This window comes from Aspergillus stella-maris (assembly GCF_047715825.1).
Source record: "Aspergillus stella-maris strain CBS 113639 unplaced genomic scaffold BDV14scaffold_24, whole genome shotgun sequence".
Taxonomy (NCBI): domain Eukaryota; kingdom Fungi; phylum Ascomycota; class Eurotiomycetes; order Eurotiales; family Aspergillaceae; genus Aspergillus; species Aspergillus stella-maris.
This window is the reverse complement of record NW_027396818.1, coordinates 227,998-243,531: the sequence shown is the minus strand read 5'-3', so window position 1 is coordinate 243,531 and position 15,534 is coordinate 227,998. Positions and strand designations below refer to the sequence as shown.

At 49.6% G+C, this 15,534-nt stretch overlaps 4 protein-coding genes across 4 annotated transcripts; 1 reads left to right on the top strand and 3 right to left on the bottom strand.

Annotated features, from left to right (window-relative positions):
- The first annotated feature begins 3,605 nt into the window (after nt 1–3,605).
- Nucleotides 3,606–6,299, top strand: BDV14DRAFT_54255 (NDT80 / PhoG like DNA-binding family protein). The gene is made up of 4 exons (XM_073776992.1): nt 3,606–3,765; nt 3,859–3,955; nt 4,026–5,640; nt 5,838–6,299. The coding sequence occupies exons 1-3, from the start codon at nt 3,741–3,743 to the stop codon at nt 5,635–5,637; spliced, it is 1,734 nt and encodes a 577-aa protein (XP_073628615.1). The 5' UTR covers nt 3,606–3,740; the 3' UTR covers nt 5,638–5,640; nt 5,838–6,299.
- A 2,496-nt stretch (nt 6,300–8,795) lies between these two features.
- Nucleotides 8,796–9,123, bottom strand: BDV14DRAFT_199745 (uncharacterized protein; the record flags this gene model as incomplete). The annotated part of the gene is made up of 2 exons (XM_073773347.1): nt 8,796–8,982; nt 9,110–9,123. 2 exons carry the CDS (start codon nt 9,121–9,123, stop codon nt 8,796–8,798), a joined length of 201 nt encoding a protein of 66 aa, XP_073628614.1.
- Nucleotides 9,124–9,655: 532 nt separating this feature from the next.
- Nucleotides 9,656–11,916, bottom strand: BDV14DRAFT_172481 (uncharacterized protein). Its single transcript, XM_073768591.1, has 8 exons — nt 11,867–11,916; nt 11,566–11,839; nt 11,425–11,510; nt 11,232–11,373; nt 10,978–11,123; nt 10,813–10,908; nt 10,463–10,743; nt 9,656–10,366 (listed from the first exon to the last, which is right to left on the bottom strand). The coding sequence occupies exons 2-8, from the start codon at nt 11,807–11,809 to the stop codon at nt 9,880–9,882; spliced, it is 1,482 nt and encodes a 493-aa protein (XP_073628613.1). The 5' UTR covers nt 11,810–11,839; nt 11,867–11,916; the 3' UTR covers nt 9,656–9,879.
- A 348-nt stretch (nt 11,917–12,264) lies between these two features.
- On the bottom strand, nt 12,265–15,140 carry faa4 (long-chain fatty acid-CoA ligase FAA1). The gene is made up of 7 exons (XM_073776990.1): nt 15,105–15,140; nt 14,536–15,033; nt 14,454–14,479; nt 14,035–14,395; nt 13,947–13,981; nt 12,754–13,898; nt 12,265–12,689 (listed from the first exon to the last, which is right to left on the bottom strand). Exons 2-7 carry the CDS (start codon nt 14,973–14,975, stop codon nt 12,603–12,605), a joined length of 2,094 nt encoding a protein of 697 aa, XP_073628612.1. The 5' UTR covers nt 14,976–15,033; nt 15,105–15,140; the 3' UTR covers nt 12,265–12,602.
- Between the last annotated feature and the right edge of the window lie 394 nt (nt 15,141–15,534).

Below are 15,534 nucleotides of genomic sequence, written 5' to 3'. Positions count from 1 at the left end.
TCACCTTCTGCCTAGGTTCCCACTCTCGCATTTCCGAACGGACTGGACGCTGATCAATCTGCCAAATGAGTGGGTTCGACCGTTCGGCTCCTTTTTGCTCAGTAATGCGCATCGAACCAACTAGCTTCCTGCAGGTCTGGCTGATCATCTCAGCCACATCACTTCCTTCCACCGCGCCCGAACAAGACTCATAAAGAAGGCAAATGATGGTGACGACCTGATTGGTTGTGGGTTCCACTAGAGGAAGACCTCAATCAGACCCAAACTCTCGAGAAATAAGAGGCAAGTTGGCTAGTCCTTTCTAGCCTGCATGGATTCGTGCTGTCTTACCGATAGGGTGGACCAATACTTGTTCTGGAAGCTTTGCTGTGGACTCTAGCTTCCAGTACTCACGGAAGACATATCCCCCGCCTCCGGTGCGCTTACTGGAGGGTGTGGGTGCGACTATTCGGAAAATGACCATTGTTCTCGAGCCACCTGAATTTCGGTCAGAAATGCCCAGGCTGTCGTCCAAAATAGCAACATTTTGCTAGCAGTACTTTGGGAATAGTGCATAATGCATCTGATGGTCCCTCTTACTCTTGGTCAGCAAGGGACCCAAGACGCCCTCTCAGGAAAACAACAAACACGAATGACCCGCAGTTGAACATAAGTCCAAAGAGCACTTAATCTGTCATTTACGCAAGAATTGCCACTGTTAGTGCCTCAAATATACGAGAGAACCGCGAACGAATACATAAAATTAGAAAGGATCGTTGAGTGGCAGATCCTCAAAGGACCTTGCTCCGGTCATCTAGAACGACCTCATCGAACCCCTGTCAGTGCTAGACAAAGGCCGTTCACCCCCGGAAGGTCGAATAATTGGCTGTCTGCAGCTGCCCAAGCTCAAGAGTGTCCACTGCTAGTGCCCATAGCCTCTGTCAGGCGACTGGGGTCTGCACGGGATTGCTGGGGTGACGATCGCCGCCACTGATCTCTTGAGTCTTCTAGCACCATCTTGCCTCTGATGCACTCTGCCGTTTGCCGCTGCTCACGCTAGGACAGCTGACCTGACCGACAATGTTCTATACAGCGATCTGCCTAGGCTGGCTCCACCTCCCGCGATGTCAACAATAAAGTTCATCCCAATTAGGGCCATTCAGGTGTCTGCATCGCTGGATTGGGTTATAGGATGTAACCATGGGTTTCTGACCAATGCTGTGCGTCTTCAGAATCTCGGGCAGGGTCCATGACGTTTAAGCAGCTGTTTCTGAACGCTGCAGATCTTTCTTCTGATTAATTTGCCAGAAGAGAGAGGGAGAAGGAAAAAGAACATCAGAGAGAAACGTAAGTGATTTCGTGCCAGAGGTGATAGAGAAAGATCAGGGGAAAGAGAGGGCAGGATGTACTGCATTCAAGGGTAGAGCTTTTCAAAAGCGCAAAGTGCGTAGGCGTCCAGAACATACCTAGCCTAGATCTTGCCCTCGTCTCCTGAAAGTCCCCAACGGCCCTGACATGGTCCGAACTCAACAGCAAACTCGTGGCGCGAGTGGTATTTGCCGTCAAGCTTAATTTGGTAAAATGATTTGAAACCGCCAGGTCTCTGCAGAGCACATCTCTGCCGCATGCTCACCAGGGTTGTTCATTGGGCGGCCGACAAGTGGACATGCAAGTGGATTTGAGCAGAGAGGCGATGAAGAACCCAAGTCCATCTTCTATCTGAGAAGAATATCAAGAATATATCTGCCTCTGCTCCCTCCTCCACCAACACCACCACCAGCTGCACTTTCCATCCTTCAACCATCATCCCGCTCAACGACGTTTAATGCATCTTCCCTCTTCCTGACGTGCGACTACATAACCAGACCCTGTGGGATTCTCCATCGAAGCCCGCACCTGGTACCTTGAACTCCAGTCTTGCAACAGCCGATCGTCATCGTCATCTCTCTGTTGATTTCTGTGAGTGCTCTGTCTCCTTGTACGCCGTCTTTGAAGTACATTTATCTCCCTCGTCATTCCATCGCCCATCAGCCATTTATATACATCAGTAATCAGCAACTGCACTGGCTTCAAGAAGCTGCAATGCCATGTTTTCTTCTTTCTCAACACTCGTCGGTGGCTTCTTCAACGTCTTCTCCATCCCCCCGCGCCATTTCTGCTCATTTGCTCATGAATTGCCTGCATTTGGCCGTCTTCATTCCTCGCTCTAATATGTTCAAGGTCGTTCGGTCCGAGGCAGAGGATTGATCCTCAATTGCATCCTTCCGTGCTCTGCAGCGTTCCTGGATCTCGATCGACCGGTCCCGCCGTCCGTCATCTGCCTGACAGCGCGCCAAACCCACTCTTCTTTGTTCGCAACGTTTATTATATTAGCGAGAGCCATCCGCCGATTCTCAGTCACTGAGCGCCAAGGAGCAGTGGCCCCTGAGGTTTATCGCCGAATTCCTTTTCTTGACAAGCCCCTATATTCGGCGCTCGTCAAATTCTATCGCTGGTCGTCCGTTGTGGTGTCTTTCAGTCTCTCACTAAGCTTATTGCTTGCAGTTGCTGAGGCGTGGATCATACTTGGCCTTTGGTCTAGTGTGGAAAGGCAAACTGGCTCCAATGAATCACTGTAAGAAAATCCCCCCATTCTATCGGTCCTTGCACTATTGCTGCTTCATCAAATCCACCGTTGTGACCAGGCGCTTCGCCATCATCTGCAGCTGCAACCCAAGCAGCAAGGCTGATGACAGCGATCTACATCCCGGGTGACGTTGATCTTCCAATCCTTTGGCATTCAAGTAGCCTGCGCTTTGGTTACACGATTTCTCGTTTTTGTCCTTCGTTCCAACTCTTCATCTCATTGACCTGGTTCACATCGAGATTGCCCGCATGGATGTACGTGCTATCCTTGCTCAGCAAGGATGGGACCCTATTATTTCAGTTTCGGCCAGCGAAGGAGCGATAGCCTCGCACTTATTTTTCTTTTTTTCTGCTTTTGATAATTGTTTCCATCGTATTTGTTTTTCCTGTATTACTGTTTCCTTACCCTCTTTTTTTTGCGCCCGTTTGTTATATTACTTTGGTTTATTCTAACCGTCCATCTTCATCATGCAGCACTTCTGCCGAGCTCATTCTCGTTGGATGGTCCCATCACCTCTGACGGTGAATACTCCGGTTCTCAGCGACACTTCCCTGGGGCAACTGGTTTCTCTCTGGAGAGCGAGGACAGCCATCGACGAGGCAGTGCTGTTGGCAACCATATCCCGCAGTCCGTCCCAATACCCGCTTCCAACGGTTTGAGATACAGCCAGTCTGCGATGCAGGATTTACCGTAAGTTCTCTTCTGATTTCGACCACCCCCAAACTCCACCCTGCCTGCTTGTTTGCAGCCACTAGTCACAATGTTGCCTTCCCAATTTGATCGCGCTGGATCATCGCTCTGCCTCTTTATTCTTCGTCTTTCCTTTGTATCCGTCTCGGCCGGGCCTGCGCCTATCTCCACCATCTATCCCGTGCATCTCAGCCACGTCCACCTCGGGCGTATACTGCTGGCATTCTCAACATACCCTTACCATCGACAATGCAGCTTTTGCTTCGATCCATTGGCCCATACTAAATGCTCATGATGTGTGGAGACCAGCCAGCTTTCTGAATTCGACCTCTCCTCTCATATCTCACCCCGGCTATATTAGCGATACCTTTTTGTTTTTCAACGATATGGTTTGTCTGACCAGCATGCTCTTTTCAGATATGGGAATTCTCCCACACTGCATCTAATGAGTCCTACCGATTCATGTTCCGGTGCGTCCTTCCCGCAAAATTCTTCGAATCCATCTAGGAACATTTAATTCCCTGACTAACATGAACCGTGCTATTCTTCGGGTTTTCCAGCAGATTCCTTTACTTCAGCGACAGGGTCTCTCTACACTCATTCGTCGGGCTTGAGCTACGATAGAGTGCCAGATTTCAGGTCGCATCGCGTTCCCGCACTGTAAGCCAATTCCTACTCACGAGGTTCAGCTCCATGTGGCAGTTGATAACATACTTTAAACTTACGTTAGTCAACCACCCACAAGCCTCTCATCGACTGTGCCATCCCCTGGTAGCGCATCTTTGCTAGGGCGGGGCGACAATTACCCTGGACCATACAGTACCCCCAGAGCTGCATTCCCATCTTTGACAACCCTTAGCGATTTTGGAAGGGGCCCGCAATATTCAACTGCTTCTCGTTCTTTGGACTGTGCTATTGACCGTACGTCAAACGTCATGTTTCAACCAGGAGCGATGTACTTGGACCAACGCGGACCTCCGCCCGCAGCTGATGCACCACCATTTCACGACACCAACCTCATTCATGCTCTGTACTCCTCTGGGAATCAGCTGGCTCAGCCAGAGATTGCAGCGAAGATTCACAAAGGATTCTTCCAAGTGGACGATAAATGGACCTGCTACCGACGTAACTACTTTTCGATATCTTGCTCCTTCTCCTTTCCCCATTCAGTTCAAGGTCCATTCGTGGTCAAAATCGATAATCGGAATGAGAGGATCCACCAATTTGCGATGTCAATATCAGCAATTGTGAATGGGCAGCACAATGAGATTCGAGAGCTTGTTCAACATACGCCGAAACGCGATAAACAGTCGGAAAGACAGCCACAGAGAGTTATACTACAGCCTGCTCAAACCACTGGGATGGTACCAAGTCTAGGATCAACGTCAGCAAGTGGCCACCCTTTCTCTTTGATGTCTCAACCGGGTATGGAGCAATTCTCCGCATATGGCGGTGCACCTCAGCAACCGCAGCCCCCAACCCAGCATACGTTCGAGCGCATTCAATTTCAAAAAGCCACCGCAAATAACGGGAAGCGCCGAGCTCAGCAGCAATATTACAATCTAGTTGTTGACCTTTACGCCGAGATTGCAACCCCGCATGGCATTACTGAGTGGGTGAAAATCGCGCGAAGGTTGTCACACCCCATGGTCGTCCGGGGACGTTCACCCGGCCATTACAAAGACGGTCGGCGAGATAGCTCAACGAGTATGGGTCCAGACGGTGGAAGCGGAGGTGCTGGGGATGGCAGTGGAGGCGCTGTTTTGCACCCGCTCGGGCAAGGCTCGCGGTCCCATATCACTCCTCTTTTACCCTTTGATTCGACCCAACGTGGTGGCCATGGTTACGGCAGGACGGAGTACCATCAGATGGCAACAGCAGATCACTCACCACTTAGCGCAAGCCCACACATTTCGTCCTCTTCATCGTCAACTTTTGACATCAACATGATGAATGATCCTTTAGATCCGATGGACACAATGAGAAGCAGCTCTAGTATGGACTCTTACCAGAATTCAAACTATGGAATGGGAGTTGTCCGAAAAGACAATCACTTCCGCAATCCGCTACCGTCTCCCTACGAGTACGACACAGTTCCCAGAACATGCGAGAGCTCAGACCCCGGCTTTACTGAAGCCTATAATCCGATCGCATCCGTTGTGGCCAGCGACCCTGGCGATTCTCCATTCCTCAAACATGGGTCACGAACGGCATCACACAGCTATCATCATCCTAACTCCACTGGCTATGATGCTGTCTACTCTGCTCGATCGGGGAATGGGAGTGGCAGTGGGAGCAGCCCGTACTATCGGCTGCCGTCGTCTCAAAGCCTCTGTACGTGACGAGTGCGTCCGCCCTTGCCCTTCTATGTTCCTTCACTCCTTATCTTCGACATTACGTGTATCGCTTGGCCTCTCCTTGCTGCAATTTGCTGCAGCCACTCTTCGGATGAGAACTGAGAACATTGCGCATTCCAATCCTTCCTCTATTCATCTTACGCTCTCTGTTCACTTCTAAACCCAGCTCACCGTTGTCTTCAAAGCAACAAATAGAATCCCCATTTGGGATACACTTACTATCAGAATCTCCACAAAGTAATTGCTGGACTCGGTGCACCTGTCGGTCTTTTCATCTACTGCTCGATCGACAGCACCTGATTCAAACCTTGACCGAAGAAAACTGCATTCAATTAATCAAAACAAATTTACAGGTAGAAGATTGTGAGAGCATGCTGACGGGACCCTTTCTCTGAATATCCTATTTGTGCTTTACTACTGTTCTGTGGTATGTTGGGAGGATCTAGATTTCAAGTCGGAAAAGCTTTTACTTGGACGTAATCAATAGTCACTGCCTGAACCCCTGTGAGCAAGTCACCTCTATTCTTTCCTCTAGATTATGATCCAAATAATACTATCTCCACGCATTCGCCCGATTTGGAGCAGTCAGGCAATAACCATCAGATACCTAAAGTAATGACAAACTCAAACTAGGCAAAGAAGAGCAGTGCCCCTTTTTGTGCAGTGTTGACGTCCTTCTAGAAGTGGCTCAGTGTGGTTAAGGTTCCCGACTCTCTTTGTTGTCGCCAGCCACTACCACCGCGCCTCTTCCTTCTCTCTTCTCTTACTCCTCCAGCTCTCTCCCTCTGTTGCCCAATTTCATCAGTGGTTTCCCCTTTTCATCATCTGTTTCCACTAGTCTATCCTGAATCTCCACAAACCTGCTTTCCCTCGCCTTTCAATTCCCCGTCATCTTTTGTTCAGGATCGCTTTCCCTGCGGAAGTGCAGATTAAGATCCTCTAGCGACGTCAAGGATGCGCCTAACGTGGCGGATCTGCATCGCCCGCCAATCCAATCCGGATCGACCGACCAGACATTAGACTGCCCGTTGGTCTGGTTTTAGCTCTTCCTCCAAGAGAATGGTCCGGAATGGGTTCGTCTGCTTGACCTATGGGCGTGCTTTGTTTGTGCTGACAGTCCACACTAGCTCGCTGGTCCCGTTCCTACGATGGTTCCACTGATTTTTTCGGCACGTTCCGTGACCGTCGTCCAACCTCCTCGAATCCAATACCCACGGTAGTGGTATCAATAGTATCTACGGTTGAACAAGACAGTGGGACAGAGTTGGGGGAGCTTGAATGAAGCATGCTCATGGCGTCCAATGTGAGGGACGGTTTCAACGGCACCGATGAACACTGCTCCGCTGCTTCTAGAGACGGACCCCACCATAGCTCCAAGTATAGCCTTTGTCATATTAGTCGACTACCTACACCACTCTTCTTTCTTACAACTATTTCCCCGACCATCGTCCGCGCAAGATTTCCGATTCCCCGATGCCCTTTCCCAGGCTCCAGCATCTCCACCTCTCTTCGACCACTTCAATTGACATGTCCTCGGACGGAGTTTACGTTTTGTCCGTTCGAACCCGAGAAGGCGCGTAAACCCAGTCGCATGCGCGTGAGCGAAATACTCGTCTATCGCCTATTTGTCGATCGTCCAACCTCCACATTCGCCAGTCAAGCATGCGTTCTTGGAGTTGGGGCTCACGCGTTGAACAGTTGATCTACGTATCGCACTTACTTCTTCCCTAGCGCGATCCATCAAATCGGCCTTCAGTCAACAGCTAATGAGAGCTTACTATATGCAGTGGAGGAGACTCGTGATGCGGGACTGCTTCCCCTAGCCTAGCCCATTATGCACGTTGTACAAGGGTGGTGTCAAGGACCCAACTGAATGAATCAAGCGCAAGACTTGCAGGTCGCCGAGGGTCAAAGAAAATAGACTGCCAACGATAACCAACAGTAAAGCGCCGCTACCGTTGGAAAGATAAAACCCCAGGAATCGTCAACCTGTCGTGTGACTGCGGCAACCACTCCCTGTCTGTCCCGGCACACCGAAACTTGATTCTACTGCCATGTCTTAGAAATAACGAGGTGCCTCTATTTTTTTTCTCGCTCTTTGCAGGATCGTCAGATCAGATTTGCTATGAGCTTTGGCCCCTAGCAGCGACCCACCCGTCCGGTCCCCTGCCTATCAATTCTGCATTATTTCCAGAGAGGGGGGCTTGAGCCTCGAGCAGATGCAACCCTGGAGGACAAAAGGCAGTCGGCCCTGAGGCAACCCATGCTTCAAGGTGTCAGATCGCTGATCCCTGCCCTAATCTGAGGTTGTCTTCGCGGAATTCGAGATCAAATCCCGGCGTCTCCAGCTTCCGGAAGCCGACGAGGCAGGGTGGATGATTACGTGGAGGTCTTCTTTCATTACAGGCTGCCGAGGCCCGTATTACAGTAAGGAGGCCATCGCCATGCTTGTCTGATGTATTTTCAAAAATTCAGCCATCGTAATTTTTACTCTGGAACAAATAGTCAAACATACATGTCTTTCAAAGAACGCGTGAGATTAGTAAAATGCTCCGAGGCCGATCGTGAATCATTCACGAACTCTCTGCGAGATTAGACTACTTGTCAACCAAGTCGTGTATCATCTCACAAACGGTTCTTCTCAGATGTTGTGTCGCGTCAACAAATCTCCGACCAGCCAGGGGCGGCGGCGCGGGGCATCCTTTCCGCGAGTCGTGGACAAAGGACGATGAGTTGCACTTTTGCGACGGATGATGCCGTATCCATGAGCTACCTATCCAACAATGCTTTGGCGGGGTTCTTTCTCCGGTCTGATAAGACTGATGGGTCTGATGCTTGTCGCCTTTTTCTTCTGGAATGGATCTTGAAGGTCCTCGACCGGGACAAAGTCCGTCCTCCGGTCATGAGTCAGTCAATTGCAATTGCACAACAAATCCAGTAAGTCATGGAATCCCAAGTCCGATAGTGGTATAACATGTCCAGACACCAGACAAGCACCAAAACGCCGTTCCGATGGTGCGGCATCCTCCCAGCGCTATGGAAAGAATGACCATGGCGTATAACAGCCAGTCAAGCCTCCCTCTCTCAAGACGGATAAACCAGCCCAGCAGTCAAGTGTCAAGTCCATCTCACACAGAGCAGCCTCACTCCCTCTCCACCCTCTCAATCCGAACCGCCATCTTCCGCTCAAGCTCCGCCTGTTCCTCCGCCGTCGGGACCATCCCCATCGTCTTCTCAACCTGCGGCTGCGCCCAAAGTCCGATCGAGGCCCACGCCATAACTCCGAGTCCGAATAACGCGCGGGTCTTGGGGGTGAGGCCCTTGTAGGAGCTGCAGATCCATTTGTCAGCGGGGCTTTGGCTTGGGGTATTTATGCATGATAATGTGTTTCATTGAGGTATGAAGAGGGAAGTATAAAGTAGATAGTTGGAGCAGTAGGTTGAGTCAGTAAACGTACCTCCAAAGCGACATCTTGTTTTGCGATTGTCGACGTTATAACATAGGAATTGGGCCGACAATTAGCACTCGCTCCAGTTAACTAAAGCTTCACAGTGTATATCTCTGTATAGAGCGGAATTAAACGTAACGTCGTCCTCTGCCAATTGAGACTTAACTGGAAGGTGCGACTGTGATGGTGGCCGGGTGTAGCTCCTTCCTTTTTGTCGGCGATATTCGAATTCTGCTTCGTGACACCGCTTTCTTTTATAGGATATATATACGGAGTATATCTAGGTGACGGTGAAAAGGGCACGGTTGTGGGTGGCCTTTTCGCAGAACACGTCGATTATTTGATTGCCTCAGGCAGGTTTTAGACGAGAACTGAAAGGCTCAATAACGGTTATCTACTAAGATAAATGGGAATGATGCCAGCAAGGTGCCGTGCCATGATTGCCATTGAGGTAGATAGAAACCCTGCACGCTCTTAGGCGCCTCAAGGCGCTTCTGAATAGCTTCAAAATTGATTTAAAAAAATCGATGTGAAAATCTTTAGTTAATCGCTTGGCAATGACTCACTAGGAACTTCAAACTACATCCCATAACCATCGTAAGCAGAACTGATTAGTTACCACACCCCTTTTGCCTGTACCAAATGCAGCACCAGATACTCAATTGTGCAAAAAAAAGTCTGTAAAAATTTTCCCTGATTATCAAGAATTTCCAATTCTGCATAATCTTTCTTGAAGACTGCATGGATAAGCTTTGTCTGTTCGAAGTCGTACCCTGCCCTTATATCAGCTGAGCCAACAGCGAATATAAGGCGGGAGTATGCTTACCAAGTGTCGGCGGAGAAGTAGTAGTACAATTGACGATTATCCAATCCTGGATCATACTATCCTCTCGCCAAAGGCAATACTGGCCATTCTTCTTAAACCACAGAATGTGTTCCTTGATTTGGTCTTGCTCCCGAACAAACTCCACTGCCCATTTCTGGCCAGGAATCCAGAGGTCGACTCGACCGTCTGCGGTCCTAGACCATTTGGTGCAGACTGGCACACCTCTACCAGCTGTCTTGTTAAAACACCAGTAGAACTCGTCTTGATATTGTGCCTCAATTGGTTTTGGCTGTGCACCGCTCGACATTGTCTTGCCATGGGCTGAGTGCCTTAGATTTGGGCTTGAGAACTCTTGTAATATTGCAAGAGTTAGATCTTGTAGGTTTTGGAATTCTGAGGGTATGCTTTTTGCACTTTTTGTGATGTAGTATTTAATCCACCTAGAAATAGTTAGAATAATGTGGTTGATATATCTGGAGTGGGAATTTAAAGACACATGCTTCTCTTGTAGTCTTGAAGGAAGCACATAAACCTACTTGTAATAATCCTCTCCAAGCATTTGCATTTTGTGCAACCATCCACACTTGTAACATGTTTCTACCGCTTTGTTCGACTCGCATGGTACATTTCCTTCCTCCAAAACCTTAGCGAGAAGGCTTTCGACTTCTGTGGTGAGCCGACTCCCTTGAGGCAGTGAACGTGATATTGGCTCGTGAGCCAGCATGTCCCAGACATCCTTATCCCATTTCAAGCTGTCAACCACGTGCTCCTTTAATATAACAGATAAATTACGGCTCTTGAGATCATGATAATAAAACTAAAGTAAACTTAGTTAGTCAAGGAGCATGAAAATAAGCAGTATTTTAACTAGAATAAAGGAACTTACGTTATGAATGTACTTTAAGACAGAGCTGAGACCACCCGGGTGTTTATTTGTCAACAAGAAAAGATAATCTTCGGCGTCTGGAAGGAGGGTAAACCTCTCTTAAAAGCGGGGGTTTGCTATATCGCTCTGTAGCATCCATGAATTCTGATCAGATAAAGAAAAGACCATCGACTGAGCAGTTAACGTCACACAATGAACTGGGTTGAAATGTGCAGGCGTCAAAGTGCTGATATCAGTATCGAGGTCCCTGTCAACACCACTCAACGGGCTCCCGTAACAGCAGAAAAGACAGATTCTGATATCTAGGCCTTCTTGGGACAATCATGGCTTGATTACCAAATTCTAGAAGGGAGTATCCAAATAAGTTCCTTGGGCCTCGTCGATGATAAGGATAGTCCCCAGGGTTAGATAATCCATACTTGTATCAACTCTTGCCCGTAACATTCTGTCGAGATTGCCCCAGGCGTGGGGGTGGGAGTTATGTCCTGGTAAAGGGTAGTTCTTAAGCTCGTCCCATGTCTCAATCAAAACTGATTTCTTCTTCATGACCTTATAATGCTGCTGTAGTAGTTAAGCCAGTGTTGTTTTTCCACTGGCAGGAGTCCTTCGCACATACACAACTTTCTGCGAATCAACAAAATCGGCGAGTTTTAAGACTGTCTCCGATCGAGGACTGAGATATTGATCAAGAATAGAAGCTGTTTATATAAACATTGTTAGTTATGCCATTAGATGATTTAGGAACATACTAACATATTTTCAGCTGGCTGCTTCCTTTTTGGGTTGAATCAACTTCTGCTGAACTTGCAACTCCATGTTGGGCAAGTGGATGAAGACATGCTTCGCAGATAATATCTAGCTGTCCATCCTTAGACATTCCCGTAAACCCTTTACAAGGACAGCGGATGGTTAGTATCCCCACCGGAACGGGAGATAGGCAGCTTCCGGACATTATTTGCAGAAGTGGAAACTTCGAAGTTCTTGTCGAAACTGGCATACTGTGATGGTAGAATAGCTAAGAGCCATAGTGTATGGTATCAGCGTCACATTCAACAACAAAATGAAATGAAATCAGACAGGTTAGGACAATACCAGGAGAACTTAGATGAAAAGAGCTCTCGTGACAACAAATATCCGCGGGTGGGAACCAGGATGCTATATCAAGTTAGTTGCCTACCTAGCTAAGTTAGTTGACAGGGGCGTAATGACAAAGCGAGGTCGACACCTAGGGCAGGGGTGGTAAACGGCACAGCGCCTCCACTCACTTGACTCTCCATGCAGCAACCATTCACAATTAAGATAGTTTGATAACAGGTCAGGGCAGGGATGGACCTGGCGGTCTTGAAATGTAGAATGGGGCCGCTCATATTCTATTTACGCGACTCGACTCGGCGGAAATCGGAGGGTAATATATATTCAATCAGTCAGTCAGTGCAAAGGAAGACAGTCCAGTAAGAAGTATATGTAAGATCATACATTGAACTAAAGTAAGGTAGATATAGATAATGAGATAAGCCGAACTGGGGATACAAGTAAACTCAACTCAAAACAGGAAGGAAACGGAAACGGAAACGCAAAAGGTATATCAGCGGGAAGTGAAGGTGACGGGGGTAAGAAGCTCATTCGTGGCGTGCGTGGCTACATCAACATCAACATTGCGTAACATCAACATGACATATGCTCGCTCGCTGGGGTGAATGCTTTGCTCTTTGCTCTTGAAGGAAGCTAAGAGGGGTGGGTGGTGGTATATCGATAAGATAAGGCAGGGTAGGCGTAACGAGGAAACAAGTTTATTTCTTGTAGGCCTGGTCGATTTCCTTCTGGTGTTTGCTAACGATCTTCTTGCGCTGGAGTTTTTGAGCGGCGGTCATGAATCCCTATAAGTTACAAGGTTAGTACATTGCTAAAGATATAGCGGAGATATAAGAATGAAAGACATACGTTCTGCGGAGTCCACTCCTCATCAGACAGGACAAGGCCGCTGATGATCTCGATACCCTTGAGGCCGCTGGCGCGACCGGCGGTCTGGAGCTGCTTGAGGACAATACCCTTCAGCTTCTCGTTGTGCACGAGGGTCTCGACAGTGTCACCCTCGATGCCGTTCTCCTTGGCGAGGCTCTTGAGCGCAAGCTCAACGGGGACAATGATGGCAACGGGTTTGTCCTGGTCCTCGGCGGCGTAGACGCAGATGTTCGCGACGATGGGGGAAGAGCGGTAGACGGACTCGAGCTTCTCAAGAGCGATGTACTCGCCATTAAGGGTCTTGACGAGGTTCTTCTTGCGGTCGATGATGCGGAGGTGGCCGTTGTGGTCGAACTCGCCAATGTCGCCGGTCATGAACCAGCCACCCTCGGCGTAGGCCTTCTTGGTCTCCTCCTCGTTCTTGAAGTACTCCTTTGAGACACTGCCTCCGCGGATCCAGATTTCACCCTGGGGCGGGTTGTTCTTGGCAAAGTAGCCGGCGTCTGGGAAGTCGACGAGCTTGATCTCGACACAAGCGGGGATTTCACCGAGGACGTTGAAGTTCCAGGCGCCTGGGTCGTTCAGGGCACCCATGGCTGCGGTCTCCGTCAAACCGTAGCCACTGATCATGGGAGCAATGGCCATGGACAGGAACTTCTGGGTTTCCTTGGAGACCGGACCACCACCGTTCATCATGATGCGCAGACGGCCACCGGTCGCGTCCTTCAGCTTCTTGAAAATCACGTTGTCGAAGAACCAAGCACCAAGTGTGTGGCCGGGGAACCCAGTGGTCATCAGGAAGTTCTTTGCAGACATAGAGCCCCAGAAGAGGCTCTTCACGATGGCGTTGTTCTTGTTCAGATTGTTGAGAACACCCTTCTTCACGGATTCCCAGACAGCAGGGACACCGACAAGGATAGTAGGCTGGAACTCGCGAATGTCGCCCTTGCAGTTGCGCATCGAAGCGTCGGAAAGTGTACGCGGGTTTCCGTAACCCATAGTGCCACCCCAGAACAAGCAAAGATTCTCAAACATGTATTCGAGGATGTGCGATTGTGGGAGGTAGGTGAGTAGGGCGTCAGAGGGACCAATGTAGGGGCCAACGATAGCGTGAATACCGGCCACTGTGCATTGTTAGCTCCAAGCTTCACGACTAAGAATTGAGTACGTACTCGCTGCGACGATGTTTCCGTGGGTTAGAGGGACACTGTGCGGAAATCGTTAGCTATATTCCTTCAAGGGTCGCCGGTCACTGCTCACCCCTTGGGTGGGCCTGTCGAGCCAGAGGTGTACATGATACAGCACACATCTTCTGGAGTCGGGGGAACAGGCTCGGCGGGGTTCTCCTCTCCGAGCTTGCGGAGTTCTTCAAAGCTCAAAACGTTAAGGTAGCTGAACTGAGTCTTCAGGCGGTCCAGATCCTCCTGTTTGACGTCCTCGTCGGAGTTCCAGATAACGTGCTTGATGGACTTGGCGCGGTCCAGAACGTTCGCCAGCGACTTGATCAGAACGGGGTCCAAGAAAATAGCGTCACTCTCAGTCTGGACAATGGAGTGCGCCAATCCTTCCTCACCCAGTGTATCATACGCGGTAACGGTGGTGAAAGACTGAGATGTACAACCTATTCAGTCAATTAGTATCGTGTGTCAAAAAACTCAACCAGATCGGGGGATACGAACCGTGAGCCATAGCCAGCCAATTTGCGCTGCAAAAACCTGTTGTCAGCAGCTGCGATTAATGTCCTCCAAGAAGCAAACGCACCTCGTGGCACCATAAAGATGAACCTTATGCTCCTTATTCAACCCAATCTTGCGCAATCCACTACCAAGCTCGAGCGCCAACTTCTCATACTCAATGAAGCTCTTGTACTTGTACGGCCCCTTCTCAAAGTAAGTCCACTCCTTGTCAACTTCGGTTTCTTGCCCATCAACAATCTTCTTGACCTTCTTGGTCTCAACGTGGGTCTTGATGAGGCGACGGCTAGCGACCGCTTTGGAGTTGCCGAAGATGCGCGCGGAGCGGCGGAAGGCATCGTAGATGGTCGTTAGGTCCTCGGCTGGCCGCAGGATCAGGCCATCCTTGGCAATGGGGAGACGGCGGGGGATGGTCTCGCCCTGGACGGGCTCGACGCCGGGGACTTCAACGGTGAAGGGGCCCTTCTTGGACATGCGCGGGTGGAGGACGCCTTCTTTTTTCGACATGGTGGCGGTAATTCAGGGGGTTCGTAGGGATCGAGGGGATTAAGAATGGAAATGAATTCTGGAAGAGATTGTGAATGTTAGAGCTGCGTCATGGTCTTGAATTCAGGGACTGTGGGGGAGTGCACGTACGCAGGTCGAGCTGTCGCGACTGCCAAGGTCAGGAGGGTAGAGACCGACGATGGGAACAAGATACGAAGGTCGCGAGTGAAATGCGGGGAGGGTGAGAGTGATTTAAGGGGAAGAGAGGGGGAAATAATGCCTAGGAGCTAGGAACGAGGAGGCTTAATGAGGGAGCGGGAGGTGAAAGCAAAAAGAGCTGTTGTGTCTGGATCGCTCTGGGTTGCCGCGATGAAGTCACTGCCTTTGGGTAAGAGAACTGTGGCTGGGCGCTGCGGCACTGCTTCCGGCCCTGAGACGTCACTGCTTTGTGCCCGAACACACTACTCTCTATTATTTACGGAGTAACTACAGCGTATCTTGCAGCTATATTCGATCTACATCCCAGATCTCCAAATCTATTTGTCTTTGACACCTGCAGACTCGAGTCCAACAAAGCAAA

Coding starts and splice junctions, on each gene's coding strand:
- BDV14DRAFT_172481 (XM_073768591.1), bottom strand. CDS start 11,809: ATGCCAGTTTCGACAAGAACTTCGAAGTTTCCACTTCTGCAAATAATG. Junction 11,374..11,424: donor ATTCGCAGAAAGTTGTGTAT/GTGCGAAGGACT, acceptor TAACTACTACAG/CAGCATTATAAGGTCATGAA. Junction 11,124..11,231: donor ACGGGCAAGAGTTGATACAA/GTATGGATTATC, acceptor GATTGTCCCAAG/AAGGCCTAGATATCAGAATC.
- BDV14DRAFT_54255 (XM_073776992.1), top strand. CDS start 3,741: ATGAGTCCTACCGATTCATGTTCCG. Junction 3,766..3,858: donor TCCTACCGATTCATGTTCCG/GTGCGTCCTTCC, acceptor GTTTTCCAGCAG/ATTCCTTTACTTCAGCGACA. Junction 3,956..4,025: donor TCGCATCGCGTTCCCGCACT/GTAAGCCAATTC, acceptor AACTTACGTTAG/TCAACCACCCACAAGCCTCT.
- faa4 (XM_073776990.1), bottom strand. CDS start 14,975: ATGTCGAAAAAAGAAGGCGTCCTCCACCCGCGCATGTCCAAGAAGGGC. Junction 13,982..14,034: donor TCGACAGGCCCACCCAAGGG/GTGAGCAGTGAC, acceptor ATTTCCGCACAG/TGTCCCTCTAACCCACGGAA. Junction 13,899..13,946: donor CGGAAACATCGTCGCAGCGA/GTACGTACTCAA, acceptor AACAATGCACAG/TGGCCGGTATTCACGCTATC.